Source organism: Copadichromis virginalis, linkage group LG4 (genome assembly GCF_057382275.1).
Source record: "Copadichromis virginalis isolate Kocher_CV1m ecotype Utaka linkage group LG4, C_Virginalis_male_GT1.1, whole genome shotgun sequence".
Taxonomy (NCBI): domain Eukaryota; kingdom Metazoa; phylum Chordata; class Actinopteri; order Cichliformes; family Cichlidae; genus Copadichromis; species Copadichromis virginalis.
In genome coordinates, this window is record NC_140621.1 from 20,374,990 (window position 1) to 20,393,556 (window position 18,567).

At 40.0% G+C, this 18,567-nt stretch overlaps 2 protein-coding genes and 1 long non-coding RNA gene across 6 annotated transcripts; 2 read left to right on the forward strand and 1 right to left on the reverse strand.

The window, feature by feature from the left end:
* Positions 1 to 5,535: 5,535 nt before the first annotated feature.
* ndufb10 (NADH:ubiquinone oxidoreductase subunit B10) lies at positions 5,536 to 8,150 on the reverse strand. The gene is made up of 4 exons (XM_085454106.1): positions 7,911 to 8,150; positions 7,497 to 7,635; positions 5,932 to 6,071; positions 5,536 to 5,682 (listed from the first exon to the last, which is right to left on the reverse strand). Exons 1-4 carry the CDS (start codon positions 8,056 to 8,058, stop codon positions 5,594 to 5,596), a joined length of 516 nt encoding a protein of 171 aa, XP_085310232.1. The 5' UTR covers positions 8,059 to 8,150; the 3' UTR covers positions 5,536 to 5,593.
* Positions 8,151 to 8,829: 679 nt separating this feature from the next.
* Positions 8,830 to 11,459, forward strand: LOC146711299 (uncharacterized). Of its 3 annotated transcripts, XR_014920137.1 has the most exons (4): positions 8,830 to 9,242; positions 9,628 to 9,806; positions 9,926 to 10,109; positions 10,635 to 11,459. It is a non-coding gene; the product is annotated as an uncharacterized LOC146711299 (long non-coding RNA). The 3 variants fall into 3 exon arrangements; XR_014920135.1 differs by having other exon boundaries at positions 9,628 to 10,109; XR_014920136.1 differs by having other exon boundaries at positions 9,666 to 10,109.
* Positions 11,460 to 14,618: 3,159 nt separating this feature from the next.
* On the forward strand, positions 14,619 to 18,544 carry LOC146711300 (large ribosomal subunit protein uL3-like). 2 transcript variants are annotated; one of them, XM_085454108.1, is made up of 10 exons: positions 14,621 to 14,703; positions 15,466 to 15,658; positions 16,004 to 16,172; positions 16,287 to 16,422; positions 17,070 to 17,256; positions 17,353 to 17,513; positions 17,676 to 17,777; positions 17,929 to 18,024; positions 18,112 to 18,231; positions 18,432 to 18,544. In XM_085454108.1, the coding sequence occupies exons 1-10, from the start codon at positions 14,638 to 14,640 to the stop codon at positions 18,489 to 18,491; spliced, it is 1,290 nt and encodes a 429-aa protein (XP_085310234.1). In that variant the 5' UTR covers positions 14,621 to 14,637; the 3' UTR covers positions 18,492 to 18,544. The 2 variants fall into 2 exon arrangements, with proteins under 2 accessions (XP_085310235.1, XP_085310234.1); XM_085454109.1 differs by lacking the exon at positions 15,466 to 15,658 and having other exon boundaries at positions 14,619 to 14,703.
* The last annotated feature ends 23 nt before the right edge of the window (positions 18,545 to 18,567 follow it).

Consider the following 18,567-nt stretch of genomic DNA (forward strand, 5'->3'; position numbering starts at 1 on the left):
TGTATGAATGGCACCTGTTTGAACTCATCATCTGTATAAAAGACACCTGTCCACAGCCTCAAACAGTCAGACTCCAAACGCCGCCATGGCCAAGACCAAAGAGCTTTCGAAGGACACCAGGAAAAGTATTGTAGACCTGCACCAGACTGGGAAGAGTGAATCTGCAATAGGCAAGCAGCTTGGTGTGAAAAAATCAACTGTGGGAGCAATCATCAGAAAATGGAAGACATACAAGACCACTGATAATCTCCCTCGATCTGGGGCTCCACGCAAGATCTCATCCCGTGGGGTCAAAATGATCATGAGAACGGTGAGCAAAGATCCCAGAACCACACGGGGGGACCTGGTGAATGACCTGCAGAGAGCTGGGACCAAAGTAACAAAGGTCACCATCAGTAACACACTACAACGGCAGGGAATCAAATCCCGCAGTGCCAGACGTGTTCCGCTGCTGAAGCCAGTGCATGTCCAGGCCCGTCTGAAGTTTGCCAGAGAGCACATGGATGATACAGCAGAGGATTGGGAGAATGTCATGTGGTCAGATGAAACCAAAGTAGAACTTTTTGGTATAAACTCAACTCGTCGTGTTTGGAGGAAGAAGAATACTGAGTTGCATCCCAAGAACACCATACCTACTGTGAAGCATGGGGGTGGAAACATCATGCTATGGGGCTGTTTTTCTGCCAAGGGGACAGGACGACTGATCCGTGTTAAGGACAGAATGAATGGGGCCATGTATCGTGAGATTTTGAGCCAAAACCTCCTTCCATCAGTGAGAACTTTGAAGATGAAACGAGGCTGGGTCTTCCAACATGACAATGATCCAAAACACACTGCCCGGGCAACAAAGGAGTGGCTCCGTAAGAAGCATTTGAAAGTCCTGGAGTGGCCTAGCCAGTCTCCAGACCTCAACCCCATAGAAAATCTGTGGCGGGAGTTGAAAGTCCGTGTTGCTCGGCGACAGCCCCAAAACATCACTGTTCTCGAGAAGATCTGCATGGAGGAATGGGCCAAAATACCAGCTACTGTGTGTGCAAACCTGGTAAAGACCTATAGTAAACGTTTGACCTCTGTTATTGCCAACAAAGGTTATGTTACAAAGTATTGAGTGAGGCAAATCTGAACACATCCTGTCAGCATTTTTCAGATGAATACATTTAAGTAAACAACTTAGTTTCACACTTTAGGATCTGTAGCCATTACAAGAGTTATAGAGCATTTTGGGGATTGCACAGGCATCGGTTTTCTATTGCCCATTTGCGGGGAGTAAGCGCGCCCCCCATTTGCGAGGTGTGCCCACTGCTTGCTCCACAGGGTGGAGACCAACAGAGAAGGGCGGGGGATTCTCTGGCTTCTGGATTCATCTGATAACCAGCTCGCAAAAAAAAACGAAATAAAAACAAACCAACAAACACAAAAACAGAAGATATTATGACACAGCCTTTCAATTTGCACCGATGTGTTTTCCAAATTCTATCATACACATATATGCAAAAAGTGAGCGCGAGGGTCCTCGGTGCACCTGCTTGCTGCTGTGTTGAAGTCTCTCACACGCACGCACGCACGCACGCACACACACACACACACACACACACACACATTGTTTTAATCACTTTCTGTCCTGTGCTTGAAGTTTGATTTAGGCTTCTGCAGGAAATCTATGTCCTTTTAACCCTATGTTCCAACCTTCCACGCCATTCAAGTGTAATTATATTTCATGGGAGGTGCACATCAGGTCACGTGGAAGGTTATGGTGTAGATTTCAGGGATTTTTCTCATCATGAATGTATTAATGCAGTTTAAAATGCTCTGCACAAACACCTTTAGACTCTTTTAGGCCACAGTAACGTGATGCCAGCCAGAAAACAAGTGTTCCAGTATGTGTTTCTTGTGTTTTTGTGGGGTTTTTTTCTCTTCTTTGGTTCTTCAGTTGTATTTTAAAGATTCAAGGACAGGGGCAGGTTAGCTGAGAGTAAATGCTGTGCTACATTCATATCGCCCTACACATTAATGTCAAATAAATTAGATTAAGATTTGCAAGCTTAGCAAAATTAAGGCTATAAATGATCCATAATGCAGCTCTGCATTTCAAACCTGTCAGAGAACAATCGGGGTACATTTAATACATATAATTAATCGTCTTTTCCTTTCTTTTTTTTAGGCTTGCTTTATATATTATACTTCATATTAAAGATTGACAATCCAAAATATATTACTTTTAATTAAGCCTTTCTTCTCTGCGGGCTCTTTTGAAACACACAGAGTTGGTGTTTAGTTTGGTGTTTACTTTAACACAATCTGCCGCATGCGTGTGTTTGTGTGTGTGTGTGAGACCCTTAACATTAATTTCCTGTTTAAATTAAACGGATCAGAGTCATGAGCTTAATGGGCACGCTCTCTTTACGTTTCTGTCTCGTTGTCATCTTATCTTTAATGCTGTTGTGTACTGTTGAAAACACGCAGTTCTTTGAATCTTTGGGCTGAAGGAAGGACACTACTCGGTGTATATATGCTCAATCAACAATCATTTATTTCGGTACAAATCACAATAAGAGCATTACAACGTCCGGACGGGAGAGATGCCTGCAGAGGTTCGACAGCATGTCTCAAAATGGTGGCAACTTTCACAGACTTTTATAGCTAATCCCAGCCCCCCTCTTTGTCATAAAAGCTGCATCTTCACATGTTTTTCTAATTCTTAGTGAGCCTGGCTCCTGACCTTGCCTCCCTGTCTTTCTGTGTGAAACTGGAAGGGGGGGTAAAGAATGTGGTTTTATCTCTTCTGCCCAGACACCTAGTCTCCCTCTTATGGCCTTCTTCACATGATTCAGCAGTAAAACATTCTCAAGAAAACAGTGTCAGACATTCACAGCTGATCAAGGATACAGAGTAATGCACATTTTGTCTAATGAACTACAAATGATTATGTTTCTTTTATTCAAGAGTATAATAGAGACTAAACTACATACATAGCACACCATTAGAACTAAAGGATAATATATGGCCTGCAGCTGTTAAGCTAATTTACTACCTTGACTACTGGTCATAAAATGGCATATGTTTAACTACTAGTCTTTAACAGTACACGTTCTGTTATTTTTACAGCCTTTGCCCTTTATTTTCGCCCTCGTGACCCCCCTGCTGTGAGTTTTATAGTAATGCACAAAGCTGACAGGTGAATGGATAGTTCTATAGAATAAAACACAAAAGCGGCTAAATAATCACCTACCATGGAAAATGCAGACAAAAGACGGCCAAGCGTCATTTCTCCAAATAACATGTTGTGTTTGTCTAAGCGAGACAGTCACTGGGTGTCACGTACGTTCACACAAATACACAAACGCATGACCTGCTGTCATCTATAACATAATCTGAAGATCCCACTTCCTCTTCCTCACATTTAATCTGATGACTGCTGGTGTCTCGTTTTTGTTGCAGTGATGATCGATTGATTAGTAAGAATGTGCAACTTTATGATTGGATCCCAAAAAACTAGTCATCACACACAGTACTGTGTAAAAGTCTTGAGCCACCCATTATTCTTTATGTCTTGGCAGGTGGATGATTTATTGAAACATACATGGATATACATATACAGCATATACAGTAAAAACAGAGCTTGTACTATTCTAACGAGCTTCAGAGTGAATATTAAGTATGAGTGCCTTTATTCTTCAGCTCTATGTCAGCTCTGTGAGGATCTTCAGGATCAGTTCTCCAGGGTTCATGAAGGATGTTCAAAGCTCTTCTTTGGATGTTTCTGCCTTTTGTTCTGTTCTCTGTCAGGATGATCTCACAGAGATCTGGCTCTGGGGAGGCCCATCCATCACTGATAGTGTTCCTCTATATGTTCTTCTATCCAGGTATGATTTAATTATTAGCAGATGGGTTCCAGAAGGTGGATCAAACTGATTGTATTTTTCTTCCTTCATAATTCATCTGTTTATCAAAGATCTCCAACATCACAGACTGACCTGCAGCTGAGACCATGACAGAGCAATCTGTCTGAGAGACTGCAGTCAGTCCAAATTGGGCTGCAACTGTTTGGAGATGGGTTGCCTCCCACCAGACAATCTGTGCAGTTACTCTGCAGTCAAAAGACGCTGAGGGTGTTACACGATCAACATCTGGGCCTTTAGTTGGTTTAGTTGGTTGCTGGAACTACTTGCAGTTCGTCATCAAACAAAAAAGAAAATTCAGTGTAATCACGGGACAACCACAGATTTATCTTTCCCTCGTCACAAGGAGGTTGTCATCCTATTTTTACTCTAATCCAGGGGTGGGGGACTCTAAATTGCGTCCTCAACATGTCTTGAAGTTCTCCAGAGGCCTGGTAATGAACTGATCATTTGATTCCGGTGTGTTGACCCAGGGTGATATCTAAAACCTGCAGGAGACGGGGCCTTGACCCCTGCTCTAGTCCAATATGATAAAAGCTAGCTTGGCTCGTACTAACTGCTAAATGGAAGGAATCCGGTCTTTGGGTGATGACGTGATGAATCCTGCTTCCGGGCCCAAACTACTCTGTGTTTAATAAGGCTTTTGTGTTTTTTACATGTTTTAATGCTTTGTATCTTGTTCTATTTAATCTCAACAAGCCCTAAAAACAGTCAGTGATCACTGTCGGCCTCTCTCGGGTTTTATTACCACTAATCATTTTAAAGCTTAGTTTTCAAAACTTTATGATGTAACTACAGCCCAGCCCATGCAGCAGTATATTAATAACTAATCTGGTATTGTGGATGGATTATCTCAGCTGTTCTCCCGACTGAAGTTCGGTCCGTTTACAGCATCCTGCCATGCGATTGCATTTGTCCCGAACCTTCGGGAACACTCACGTTAACTTTGAGTGGAAAAAAGTTAGCGTTCATCGTCTAGCTTCAGTTTATATTATGCTAACATATCTGTGTCGCTAGCGATCAAGTAGCACATCATTATATACCAGCTAACCCAATTTCAGTAACCCTACAAACGTCACTGCTGTTTAGTTTCCTGTCTTCATTTATGTTGGAAGTGATAGCAGAGCTGTACGTTTTAATTTGTTTTGCAAATCTCTCATTCAGAACATGGTATATTTTATTAACAGATAAGTTACAGAATAGAGTAATCTCAAGAAACATCCTTCAGCTACTTTTTTACTTTTACTTGAGTAAATGAGTTGAGTCAGTACTTCAACTTTTAGTGGAATATTTTTTAACAGTAGTTTATGAACTTTTACTTAACTAATGTCTGTACTTTTGCCAGCTCTGATACTCAAATGGGAATGTCTGACTAGTTGATGGTATAAATTTCTGGCTTCAGACTAGTTTTTGCACCTTTACTGACAGTATAGTTTCTCGGTTAACATCTCTCACTTACTTTTGCTCTCTGCCTTTCAACCTGCATTAAAGAGAACACCTCAAAGGCAAAGTATGGTTTAATGCCACTCAAGCAGATCAATACTAAAACTCCATCCCTTTTAATTACATTAATTAAATTTCATGCAGCAGTTCATTCACTTTAGTTAATTTGTGTGAAAAAAAGCAAAGTAGAAAGTTGTGATTTAACATAAACTTTATTTTACAGTTATTACATAGGAGAGAGAGAGAGATTCTTAAGCATTCTGGGCCTGAGCTGCCATCATTCGCTCTTTTTGCTTCATTAGACATTTCCTTGCACTGGCATAAGCTCCCAGGTCTCCATCTACAAAGAGGAAAGATGACAATTTAATACATGAAGCGACTGTGCAGCAAAACAGAAAAAGCTCTCCAAAAATCAGGAAATCACAATATGCAAAAACCCAAATCTCCTTTACATAGGAAAAGAAAAGCAAACTCACAAACTCAAAAGCTGGAAATAATGACACTTAATGATAAATGTTGTGTGCCATGACTGAACACTTATTGCTTATAAACTGCACACATCAAAGCTCTGGAACAGCTCAGTACTTACAGCGTGACTGGAAGTTCTTTGTCACCTCATTGAACTGCTGAATTTCCTTAGCACAGTTCTGCTGGTAGCTGTGTCCTTCTCTCTGCTGGCAGGCCCTCAAACGCTCCTGGATCACCTTCACGATCTCCTGATCCACTTTGCTGAGGGACAAGACAGAAACACAAGGGGATTTTCATTTTCTGTCAAAGTCTGTCAGACAGACTTGCCATCTTCTGATCTCTCCCAAATTGTTATGTGTCTTTCAGTCTGGCTGACTGGAATGCTCTAATGCTGTTTGAGACCGTTTCTGAAGCCAGCAAGCACCATACTGGCAGTTTGCTTTGTGTCATTGTGCTACAAGGTGAACTGCTGCCCCCTATTCATGTTACTGCACTCTGGTGAACACAGTTTCTTTAATGTTCTCCTATATTTGGCTACACTCATGCAATCCCTGCAAAAAAATCTCCAAAGCATGCAGAAGGTGTGTTGGCCAGGTGATGAGCTGTAGGTATTGCTCTGCCAGAATGCTGGGACTTCTGGCCAGTTACATCTTTTGCTTCATGCTCTGAGTCATTTAGAAGCATCAACACAAACGCAAAGAAGTCTGTCAGTATCCTGTCACATAAAGAAAAAAGCCCAGAGCCTCATGAAAGATCCACCCCACCCCAGACACTGTTTTAACTTTTCAGAACAGTAGAAACAGTGAGAAAAAAACAAAAACAAAAACTTTTTTTTTTAACCAAAAGCTATTTTGTAAAGTGAAAAACAAATCGTGCAATAAATGGCTGTAGAACATGACATGTCCTGTTTTGGCATGATCTATGTTTTACTTAGACATTTTATAAATTCTATGTTTACTTTTACAGGCTTGTACATATATTATAGGCTTTATACAGTTGTTTGTTTTTTAAATAGACATATTGTAAGCCTCTTGTCCCCCAGAGCTTTGTATTGAGAGGACATTGCATGCAATTTCACTATATATTCATTCATCTATAATATGAACCAAAGCCTAACCTTATTTTTTATTTATTAAATACAGTACACATTTTCTTTATAAAATGAATTTGAGCTTTGTAAATATTAACTCGGTTACTTTCCACCCTACTGATTAAAAAAACAAAAAACAAAACAAAACAGTGTATGAGACTTTTTTGATGTCAGAGGGGCATGCTAACAAAACTTGTACTTCCTGACCTGCACCATGTTATTTATTCAAAATGCCCACAAACCTTTTGACAAAGATGAAGCCCAAAAGATGAGGTTGTGATGTGAGTATTTTGCGTTTTTGTAGACGATTTTACCTAGGCATAATGCAATATGTGTTTGATTCATTAACAGTGTGTGTGTTACACTTGTGCCTCCACTCAAGTTGAAACATCTTTAGGACTTTTAATGCACAATAAATGATGTCTGTATATATTTGCAAAACGCATTTCAGTTGCTTAAATTTAATTAGTTTACAAAACAACTCTAAAACTATGTTTTCCTTTGTCATTAACATTACAAAGTGCAGACTGGTGGACAAAAAATGCATTCATGTGAAAAGTTTTCATCCCTCTGAATCTCACTCGTATGTTACTTACTAGTCTCTCCTCCACTGCATCTCTGCCTCGTAGTAGCAGGGGTAATCTCCCTCTTTGCACTCCGTCAGGTCAGGAACACGACGGAACTTCTGGTGGTAGTACACGATCTTGTTTTTAGCCCGAATACTGTCAACAGCATCTGGGCGAAGGAAGGAAAGGGTTCAAAGCTCATATAAACTCAGTCCAGGCTGAGTAGGTTGTACATTGCTAGCATAAACATCTAACTAACCGCGGACTTCTACCGCAAAACCTGACATCTACTCGCACAAAACAAAGCTTGTAACTTATCTAGATTTAAACAATTCAGTGGAAGAAAAAGCACCACTTTAAATAAACCAGAATGCGTATACAGCGTCCTCAGTTCTTGTGCTATGTTGTAGAGCTACCCTGTTAGCCGAGTTAGCTTCCAGTTACCTCTAAATGTGGTGACAGGCAGGTCCACGGAATAATAGAAGAGCTTAGACAAAATCAGAGCTGGGTTTGGCAGTGCTGTTTGTTTGTCCACAACCGGAGTCTGCCGAGGAGGCTCTGGGTATGCCCCTTTATCGTAGTCTGCAGGCATTTTTGTACCCTGTTTTGAACAAAACTGAAAAACCCCTACAATTCGACCTCGACAGGTCTCCTTTGGACGGAGCGCATGCGCAGGAAAAGCAACATAATGGCGAATTAGAGGTCAGCAAATAAAAGCGTTCGAACGTCCTTATGCCAGTCTTTATTACTGAATTAGAATTATTACAAATAAAAAACAACTTAAAAGAAAACTTGGAACGAGCTCACTTCAGTTTTCGTAAAATATGAAGGTCGAAGGGTAAAGGTTGCAGGTTGGACTGTTGTACTAGTTAGCTACAGTAGGGGGCGGCAGGGAGCCGACTATGATAACTTAAGTTGGAATGCAAAAGTCTTGAACCGCCCTTTTTTTCCTCAATATTTTGCTAGGAAAGTATGGAACTCCAAAGTGTTCAAAATTAAATAAATAAATAGGTCAAGATGAAATAAATAACTATGTGAATAAATAAGACACAGATATGTAATGTGAGAATGATATTGTGAAATCATGGAACACATTTTGAAAACAATGCTCATTATTGTGAAATATATTACATTCTGCTATATAAATTTACTTATTATTGTGAAATATTATTTCATGGTCATTATTTTTCACAATAACAGAGATTATTCCTGAGGCATTTTATTTATTTCCAGCCGTTTTTAGTCCAAAATGACCTTTTTTCAAAGTCAGTCTTTATTTCAAAATCCCGTTTTTCCCGATGGTCTATTTATTTCATAATGCGACTTTTCAGCAGAATGACTTTGTCTGTCAATCAAGAGAGACAGGGCGGAGCCAGTTGTGTGATTGGTTGCTCCTTTACTCAGACATAAGTAATAGCACATGAATTGTCGATTTAGGTTTAATGGTGCAATGCGTCTCCTATGCAGCTGGCGGCAGTATGCAGCTCAAAATAAACTTAAGGCACCGACAAATGCAAAACACTGGGCGCGAATAACGTTACAGGTGTATCAATTCTTGTGAAGGGCATGGCTGCAGGAAACAAGTCCGTTTCTGAGTTACTCAAAGAACTTGCTAACCGCTTAGATTGAACGTCTTCACCTCAGTCTGAGTATTGCAGCAGTGTACTGGAGATGAAGTGGTCCCTGGTCCAAGTTCTCATCACAACCGCACAGGGTTAACGTTAGCAAATGCTAACGCTATCACAGCTAGCTCCACTCCACGAAACGCTGTTCAGGGTAAGTAACGATATGTTATTATTGCTTGGTTAGTCTGTCTGTCTGCCAAATATGAGCTTTTTAAACAGTTTAGTCACAGATTTTTTTTAATACTGTTTTTTATCATAGCAAAGAATTCTATAAATTAGGTAAGAGAAAATAATTGTCTTCTGGGTTAATGTCTGTATTACTATTTACATTGTTGTAGGTAATAGTTATTCATGACTGTTTTAAAGTGGCTTATCTTCTGTGCTAATATGGAAGACAAGTAATCTATGTGAAAGAAAAGAAAGCAATTTTAGTTCAACGTAGTGATTTTGTAAGTGGGTATAATTTGAAAATGCTTTTACTAGTACAGTGGATGTTCTTTAAATATTTAACATTTAAAGTGTGTGTCACTTTACAGACTCCAACTTCAGTTTTGGTTTGGTCTCACCGTTGTAGGTCATAACACAAACAAGTCGTCAAGTCAAGCAGCTGAGGAAAGGGCTTAAGGAAACCATGGTATGGCCGCTTCTGACAGAAAGATCAGACATCATTCCTCTTTTCTTACCAAGGGAATCAGAGACTGCTCCCTGTTGTGAGGTAAGGTCAGGTCACATCTTTTAACATCTGAATAGTAAAGGTATTTGGTTAATTTATGAAGGATGAACATTAATTGTTGACACAAAACACCAATATACTGTTTTGTATGCTTGGGTTAGTTGAACAGCTGGGTTACATTTAATAAAAATACACCTAATGTTGCTGATGCTCTTAAGACTACAAGATAAGTAAAGCTATAAAATGACTGTGGCCTGCCACAGAAGATGAAGATGAGGAAGAAGAGGAATGCTCTCGAGGATAAATGCAGAGTGGCAGGTTACCTTCGGTCCTTCATTGAAAATGGTAAGTCTGCTGCGATAGGTATTTTGCCATTGGTTTTCTCTGATTATACTTTGGTAAATTACATACAGTCCAGTGATCTTGGGTCATTAACAAAGTACACTATAGTAGAGCTGGGCGATATGAGATTTTTTCATATCACGATATATATATATTTTTTTATAAAAGGACAAGAGCGGTGAGGTCTATCACAATAGTTTAATTTTTCTATTGAGAAAAAGTTATTTCGCAATACATATCGTTATCGTTCTATCGCCCAGTTCTACACTATAGTATAATTTTGTTTTGTTATTTGCTCCATGCAATACATAAGTGGTGGCATTATCAGTTGCACTAGAATTGTATGTAGACTACTTTTAGCTTTGTTAACATAAAAATATCTATAAAAGCTACAACAGCAATTTGAGTGGGGCAAAAATGTCTGGTGCCCTGTATGTAAGTGGTCATCTTTTATGGTATTTCTCTATAAAAGATTCAAAATAATGAATATAGGATGTCATTATAGTTTAAAACAATCTTCTGTTGCAGCATCTTGTGCACAACAAAAAGCCCTCATCAAGTTTTGGACAGGATGGGAAGTCTTGCCGAGAAATGACTGTGGAAGTGGTCAACAGCAATCTTCCAAAGTCTTCCACCGGTTTTGAAGTACTACGTCTTCCTGCACACTACTGTACCTATGAGTAATTTCTAATGGACATTCAGGTGTGTCTCAACTCTACTGACTCAGGTTTTGGTCTGGTTTACGATTGATTCCATAACCACATGGTAAAATTAGACCATTTCTTATTTCTTGCATCACATTACTGTACTCAGTGTTTAAAGAAACGGACAATCTAGTGAGTTCTAGTTCTTTTTAATACACTTGACAGTGAAAAATACACACTACAGGTGTGCATTTATGGCTTTTTTAATATAAACTGATGAAGAGTTCAGATATCAAAATCAGTTGTTCACTGTACATTATAAATTACACAATATGTTTTGTTTATACTCGCTACTGATACAAAAAAAAATTTCTAGAAAAAATTATTTGAATTAAGATGTTACACTACTGTACTGTGTTCATTGTATTAAATCTGCTCAGAGTTGACATGTACTGTATATCCAACCAAGAAATGAATATCATTAAAGTGACAGCTGTATAAAACAAATCCTGTTTTATAGCCACTCACTGTTTTGTTGAAAATGAAATTGGTTATGCTGTTTTGAGTCAGTATTAGCTACAAAGCTGTAAAAAAATAAAAAATAAAAAAAAAAATCCTCCTGACATAGAAACTGATTAACAACAACCTTTATTTATAGAGCACATTAAAAGCCTTAGGCATACCAAAGTGCTTTACAAAAAACAATAAAATAATACAGTTAAGAGCATTAATATCAAATATAATAAGAACAGCAGACAATGTTCACAGTAGAAAGCCACTAATAAAATGGACTGCAGCACATAGATTATAGCAGACCCAGTGCCGCATGATAGAGAACACCAAGAATGAAGGAATAGTAAAAAGTTAATGCAATAGGTCGCAGTTAACAGTCAGCATTTAACGGGTAGAGAAGGCAAGTTCAAAAAGATAAGTTTTAAGGCGTGCTTTAAAAGAAAAAATAGAATCAGACTCCCGAATGCCAATCGGGAGGCTGTTCCATAACTCAGGTGCAGCAAAGGCAAACGATCGATCGCCTCTAGATTTCAACCGAGATCTGGGCTGAACTAACAATAACTGCGAGGATGACCTTAAAGCCCTGGCAGGGACATAAGGGTTTAAAAGTTCCTTAAGATAGGTTGGTGCAGTATTATTGATAATTTTAAACGTAAGCAGCAAAATTTTAAATTGAATACGGTATTTGATAGGCAGCCAATGCAGCTCAGCAAGAACCGGAGTAATATGGTCAAACTTCTTGGTTTTAGTTAGAATACGTGCCGCAGCATTCTGAACTGTCTGTAATCTATGTAGAAGGGTAACATGGAGACCAGAATAGAGTGAGTTACAGTAATCTAGTCTTGACGTTACAAAAGCATTAAATGTAATAATGTCTTTCTACAAGTGATTTTGAAGTATTGGTAGCACAGCAGGGTCTTGTTCATTCAGTGCATCTGGGAGCTGAATCTCAGGAATGGTGATCTCATTTGATGGGCGGCAATTATGTTGTCCTGTCCAGTCCACACCATAATCCTCATCAACCTGAAAGAGCATGCACATGTTTTAAATCTAAACTGAAGAGGTGTTTCCTGCAGCTGTTCCTAGATGGACTTATTGAGTCTGCCAGGGCCTATGTGAGTTGCTTAGGCATTGGCTACCAACTAATTATTCATTCACCCATTCTAGGTCAGGATTGGTTCTCTTCAGGTATAACAAATTTAACTTTGTTTAAAGTATTGCCATCTATACCTGACAGGTGGGATAAAAAAGAATGGCTTGGGAGACACACAGCAAATCTCAAAGTTTTCCAATTAATGCTGAAAGAACCAAGGATGTAAATGTATTCTTGTTTTAGCTTTGCCGAAGACACCAGAGAAAGTATGATATCTATAATGCTGCTGAAATAGACAAAACCATTTCAATAAACTCGCTATTTAACATCAACCTTGTTATGCATTATCAGAGAACAATCAACTGCAAACAGCAATGAAACATTCAACTATGTACTATTTAAAGCACTAATGACCCTGTTGTCTAACAAGATGTGATAAGTAAGTAGACTGTGGAAAGCTGGTGGGTCTACTCTCTGTGTAAAAGGTTCCTACAGGCTCCACTGACCCCAGTCTCCGAGTTAACACACTAACAGCTAACACTGCTAAACGTGTCTCAACGCCGAGATGGCGCCGATAGCTTTAGCCGTAGCTGCCCCACTTTAGACAGTAACAAAAAAAAGTAAGCGATAATAATTCATTGTCAAACGTCACAATTAAGGTCAACACCTAAACAATGCTGTGTACAGAATCACACAGGTGCTCAATTACAGCATAAACTTACCTTAGACCTTCCTCCGTCATTTCCCTCCTAATTGTGCTCGGAGACACAGAAAACGCATCGGCAATTACCCCGATGGTTATCCCGGACAGCACTAAAGTCCTGAGTGCTGCACCGGGATTTCTAGACGTGGACGGCCAACATTTGAAGACTGTTCTTCCTCGGCGTATTCCAAACGAACACGGTGCTGAATTGCTCTTAAACCTTCGACAATGCTGTCATCGATGCTAAGATTTTGAAGAGCAATTATCATCCAGACATTTCAGAAACATCATCTAAACGACTCAAAACAGTATCTACAGGTAAATGATCCCTCTCTGATTTGCTTAAATGAGCAGAACTGGCTGAAGTTCACACCAGTCCGCCATCCTCCGTGACTTTTGACCTAGCACGCTGTTGCTAGCTGTAGCAGCCGTCCGCGGAGCCGGTATCCAGGAAAACTAGTCGATGGTAAACGATAAGCCAATAGGTGCAAAGGTCCAGCCCACTTACATTGATTGACAGACAAAGTCATTCTGCTGAAAAGTCGCATTATGAAATAAATAGGCCATCGGGAAAAACGGGATTTTGAAATAAAGACTGACTTTGAAAAAAGGTCATTTTGGACTAAAAACGGCTGGAAATAAATAAAATGCCTCAGGAATAATCTCTGTTATTGTGAAAAATAATGACCATGAAATAATATTTCACAATAATAAGTAAATTTATATAGCAGAATGCAATATATTTCACAATAATGAGCATTGTTTTCAAAATGTGTTCCATGATTTCACAATATCATTCTCACATTACATATCTGTGTCTTATTTATTCACATAGTTATTTATTTCATCTTGACCTATTTATTTATTTAATTTTGAACACTTTGGAGTTCCATAGGGGAAAATGGGAAATTGTGCTTGAAAGTACTTGTACTCATCAGTACTTGGCATGACAACTTTTATTCTTTAATATAGTCTGAACTTTTTTAGGTAAGCTTTCTATCCAGTCTATTGTGATGAACCAAGATTTGAACCTGACTTGAACAAGAATTTCAAATTTGGATTCTATGCTATTCCAGACCTGTTGCCACAGATTTTTAGTGCAGTTCTCGTGTATTTCAGCATACCTCAACCTTTTTTACCTTCACTAAAAGTAGCCTCTTGACAGTCACCCCTTCCACTGAGACCATTTCAGCAAAAAGTAGATGGGTCAGCTGAAGGGCCAGATGCATCTCTCAGGTCCTGTGTCAGCTCTTTACTGGATCCCCTTGCCCCCTCAATTTCTTAAGGACATGAGTTTCTGAATTCATCGGTGTGGAGTGGTCCTGGGCTGAAAAAACTAAATCAGGTCAACATTGGTCACATGATCACATGGCAGCGAAGACTTTCTTCCTCCTCCTCTCCTTTCTTGGTTGTACGGTTCCTGTCCACTAGGCCTCCCCACCACCTCAGACCTCTGACATTACCATCTTCCCTCCTCCTATCTGGTCAGGACTTGGCAGAGATCGTCTTGTTTGAAAGCAAATACGTCCCCTCATCTGGGCCAAACACCAAATTAGAGCCCTGTGTGTCATCTTATGTATGACTCTAGCATCTGCACTGGTTTCTGTCTCTTTCTATCTGTCGCTGGGACAATCCGCAGACATGGTCAGTGCTCCTTGTGTTTTTGGTTGTTTTCTTCTTTAGAGGATAGTTAAAGCTGCACTTTTTGGACTGTCTTTGCCTCCTACATGTGTGCATGTGTGTGTGTGTGAGATGATTTATCACTTTCTTTGACCTTTTGAATTTATAAGAGTGTATGAAGCACACTGAAATCTAGTAATGGCTACGCTTAGGAGAGCACGTGGAACACTGCGCTGGTGACCTTTTTTTTCCTATAACAAGACACCATCGTTTCAAGTTTTCTTAATTATTTTATTTGGATTTCTGAATTACAGATATGAAACAGAAACAGAGTGAAGCAGAAGCACATGGCCTGAATACAAAGGCAACAGATTGGAAGATCATGACAGATGACTCTTTTTGTGTTCCGCTAACTTAACACTGTTAAAGATTTGGAGGACGTTAAAGAAAATGAGGAAATGATCACAAACAGTTGCTCAAAAACATGACTGATGTCACCATATAATACAGTAACTAAAATGACTAATTTGTTTTGCTATGTAAATGTGTGCTACACTTTTAGTATAAAGTGATGTGGGTGTCTCCCACCACTGATGTGTACATTCGAATGTACACATCTGGACACGTGTGGACATCAGCTTATGTTGTACACTGGCAGTGTGTTTATGACCTGACAAATAATCAAAAGGAGATGGTAACTGTAAAAATGAAAGTAACACTAAACACCCATGGGTTATCTAAATGTCATCAATTTGGGCGTGCACCAACTCCATTGTGGCTTTTCAGTCTCATCGCAAATTCCATGCTCCTCGCCACGGGCACATGGGGTTCCTGCCTTGCAAGCGAAGCAAGAAGCACAGGGGGAGGGTGCGTTCATGGCCCAAAGATAACCCCAGCCATCCCGTCCACCTCACTGCCTTCCTGGGATATAAGGCGGGCATGACCCACACGCTGAGAGAGGTGCACCGCACTGCCCTCAGTATGTAAACATTGATGGATGCAAGACTTTAGACAATCTGTTATCTATTTAGTATATAGCATGCATTATTTTAGAGATGTAAATAGAAATTGAAAGTTGAATAAAATCAAATGATACAGAAAGAATAAACTGGGCATTGCTCAGGCTGCATTCAAGCTGTTAGTGTTAAAAACTGAAAGCTGCTTTGATTTTGTGCTGAGGCTAAACTTAAAATGCATTCCTTCACGTCTCTTTTGTTTTGCATATTTTTACCTTTTTATCACCTTCTGTTTACTTGCTGCATGTTTCACTGACTTGAATCTGTCAGTTTTCCTAGCAGGATCTGCCTCCTTCTGTCTTCCACAGAGCAATCAAAGCGAGAAGAAGTTGAGGCGGTGACCATCATCGAGACTCCGCCTGTCATTGTGGTGGGTGTTGTGGGATACATCAAAACGATCCGTGGTTTGCGGTCCCTGAAAACCATCTTTGCTGAGCACCTGAGTGACGAGTGCAAGCGCAGATTTTATAAAAACTGGTACGCGTGTGTGATCATTTAAAGCTCTCCTGTGCATAGAAGTAATTGACCCGCACATACGGTCTTGTCACACTGTTGTTCCTTCAATATGTGCTGAGCTTTTCTGTGTTTCAGGTATAAGAGCAAGAAGAAGGCCTTCACTAAGTATGCTAAGAAGTGGCAGGACGAGACAGGCAAGAAGCAGCTTAACAAAGACTTCAATGCCATGAAGAAGTACTGTTCAGTCATCAGGGTTATTGTTCACTCACAGGTAGGTTCTAAAATCACCATCCTGCATCACATTAGCTCCGTTTTTAGTTTTCCATCTGATTTCATCGGCTAGTATAATCACTGATATTTATTTACTTGATCTCCTTCTGTTAAATCTCTCCCATGGAGGGGGCAGAGGTGTCAGAGTTATCCAACTGCCCACATGCAACAGAGACAAAAGCCTCCAAATCCCCAAACTCTTGGCTGTCGGTAGCTGGATGGCTTTGACTACAACGATCACCCTGTGGGGAGCACTGGAGGGCAGTTTCAAATAGCAGTTTATAAATAATTTTCACGGGGGATGAAGGCCACTCACAGAGTCTTTGCCTTTATGTTGGCAGCATGAAGCCAAAGATCAGCCAAGATTTCAGTTCTTAAAATCCTGCTAAGATCAAGCCTCCTCAGCTCATGAAAAAAAACATCAACATGCACATTTAAATATCAGAGTTGTTCCAAGTGACTGGTGTTACATCTGAGAGTTCAAACATGGCCACATGCTGCATAATAAATCTAATTATAGTAACTTGAAAGCAAGATGCTTTTCAGTATGCTTCTCAAGCTCTGCACTTAACATAGTTGTTTTAGACTTGGGAGCTGCTTCTGTTTGCAGCTTGCAGGCTTCCCTAATTACTTTCCATCTGCCTCCAGATGCGACTGTTGCCCTTAAGGCAGAAAAAAGCTCACGTCGTGGAGGTGCAGCTAAATGGGGGTACCATCTCGGACAAGGTGGACTGGGCGAAGGAGCACCTGGAGCAGGCTGTGCCCGTATCTGCCGTCTTCTACCAGGATGAGATGATTGATGTCATCGGTGTCACGAAAGGTCACGGCTTCAAAGGTAGGAAATGTGCTGTGGCAGCTCCAGGCGTTGAAAAGTTTAATGAGTAATAAACCGGAAGGTCCAACCATGACTTTTACGTCTTTGGGCTGATAGGCGTGACAAGCCGCTGGCACACAAAGAAACTCCCACGGAAGACTCACAAGGGTTTGAGGAAGGTAGCTTGTATTGGAGCCTGGCATCCTGCCCGTGTGGGCTACACTGAAGCTCGCGCTGGTCAGAAAGGCTATCATCACCGCACTGAGATCAACAAAAAGGTTTATAGCTTTAACAACTTACTATATTATATTTGCACACACCTAGTCAATGTTTGTTGGTTGCCTAAACATCTCTTTAAATAAGGAGTATTATGAATTATTATTATTAGTATGAGGGGTTTTCCATAATTGAAATCTTGATGTCCTCTTTTGTTTTTTCAGATCTACCGTATTGGTAGGGGTCTTCACATCCAGGATGGAAAAGTGATCCGGAACAATGCGTCTACTAACTATGACATCAGCCAGAAAACCATTACCCCCATAGTACTCCCAGCTTTGTGTTACAGTATCATATTGTGCATGAAAGTTTTCTCGTATCCAAAGTCGATATTTATAATGTATCAACAGTAATATAAAATGAAGAGTTTGCATCAGGTGAGATATTTTAACCTTTATTACTACATTTATGTCATAGGGAGGCTTTCCTCGCTATGGTGAAGTGAATAATGACTTTGTCATGGTGAAAGGCTGCATTATCGGGGCTAAAAAACGTGTCCTCACCCTTCGAAAGGTAGGGTGAGGAATTTAAAGTCTTCAGCTCTTACAGGTATCATTCGTGTAAGTGTAGTTTAACGTTTTTGGCTGCTCCTCCTCACAGTCTTTACTCACGCACACATCGCGCAAGTCCAAGGAAGGCATCGAGCTCAAGTTCATTGACACCACTTCCAAATTTGGCCATGGGCGCTTCCAGACAGCCCAGGAGAAGAGAGCATTTATGGTGAGTGTGAAAAAACAACCATAAAGAAAAAAACAACAACCAAAAAAACCCAACTGAATACCAGGAAGCAAAGATTTTGATCGAGTGAGGCAAAATAACAGCACAATATGATTCAAATGTTCAAACTATCCACTGATGACATAATAAAATCTGTAATTATCCTGCTGTGTTTTAACTCCCGACCTCTTGTTTACCTGCAGGGGCCTCTGAAGAAAGACACCCAAAAAACAATGCCAGGTCCTCTGCCAGAGGAGGCCTGAAAGTGTGGATTATAAACCCTACAGAACAATAAAATGTGTAAGTTATACTTGAATTTTGTGTTTTAACTGCATTTGT

Bases quoted from the DNA above. Each gene is read 5' to 3' on its own strand.
- ndufb10 (XM_085454106.1), bottom strand. From the start codon at position 8,058: ATGCCTGCAGACTACGATAAAGGGGCATACCCAGAGCCTCCTCGGCAG. The intron at 6,072-7,496 runs GTAAGTAACATA...CTTGTCCCTCAG, and splicing joins ATGCAGTGGAGGAGAGACTA to CAAAGTGGATCAGGAGATCG. The intron at 5,683-5,931 runs GTAAGTACTGAG...TCCTCTTTGTAG, and splicing joins AAAGAACTTCCAGTCACGCT to ATGGAGACCTGGGAGCTTAT.
- LOC146711300 (XM_085454108.1), top strand. From the start codon at position 14,638: ATGACTCTAGCATCTGCACTGGTTTCTGTCTCTTTCTATCTGTCGCTG. The intron at 18,025-18,111 runs GTAGGGTGAGGA...TCCTCCTCACAG, and splicing joins GTGTCCTCACCCTTCGAAAG to TCTTTACTCACGCACACATC. The intron at 18,232-18,431 runs GTGAGTGTGAAA...GTTTACCTGCAG, and splicing joins AGGAGAAGAGAGCATTTATG to GGGCCTCTGAAGAAAGACAC.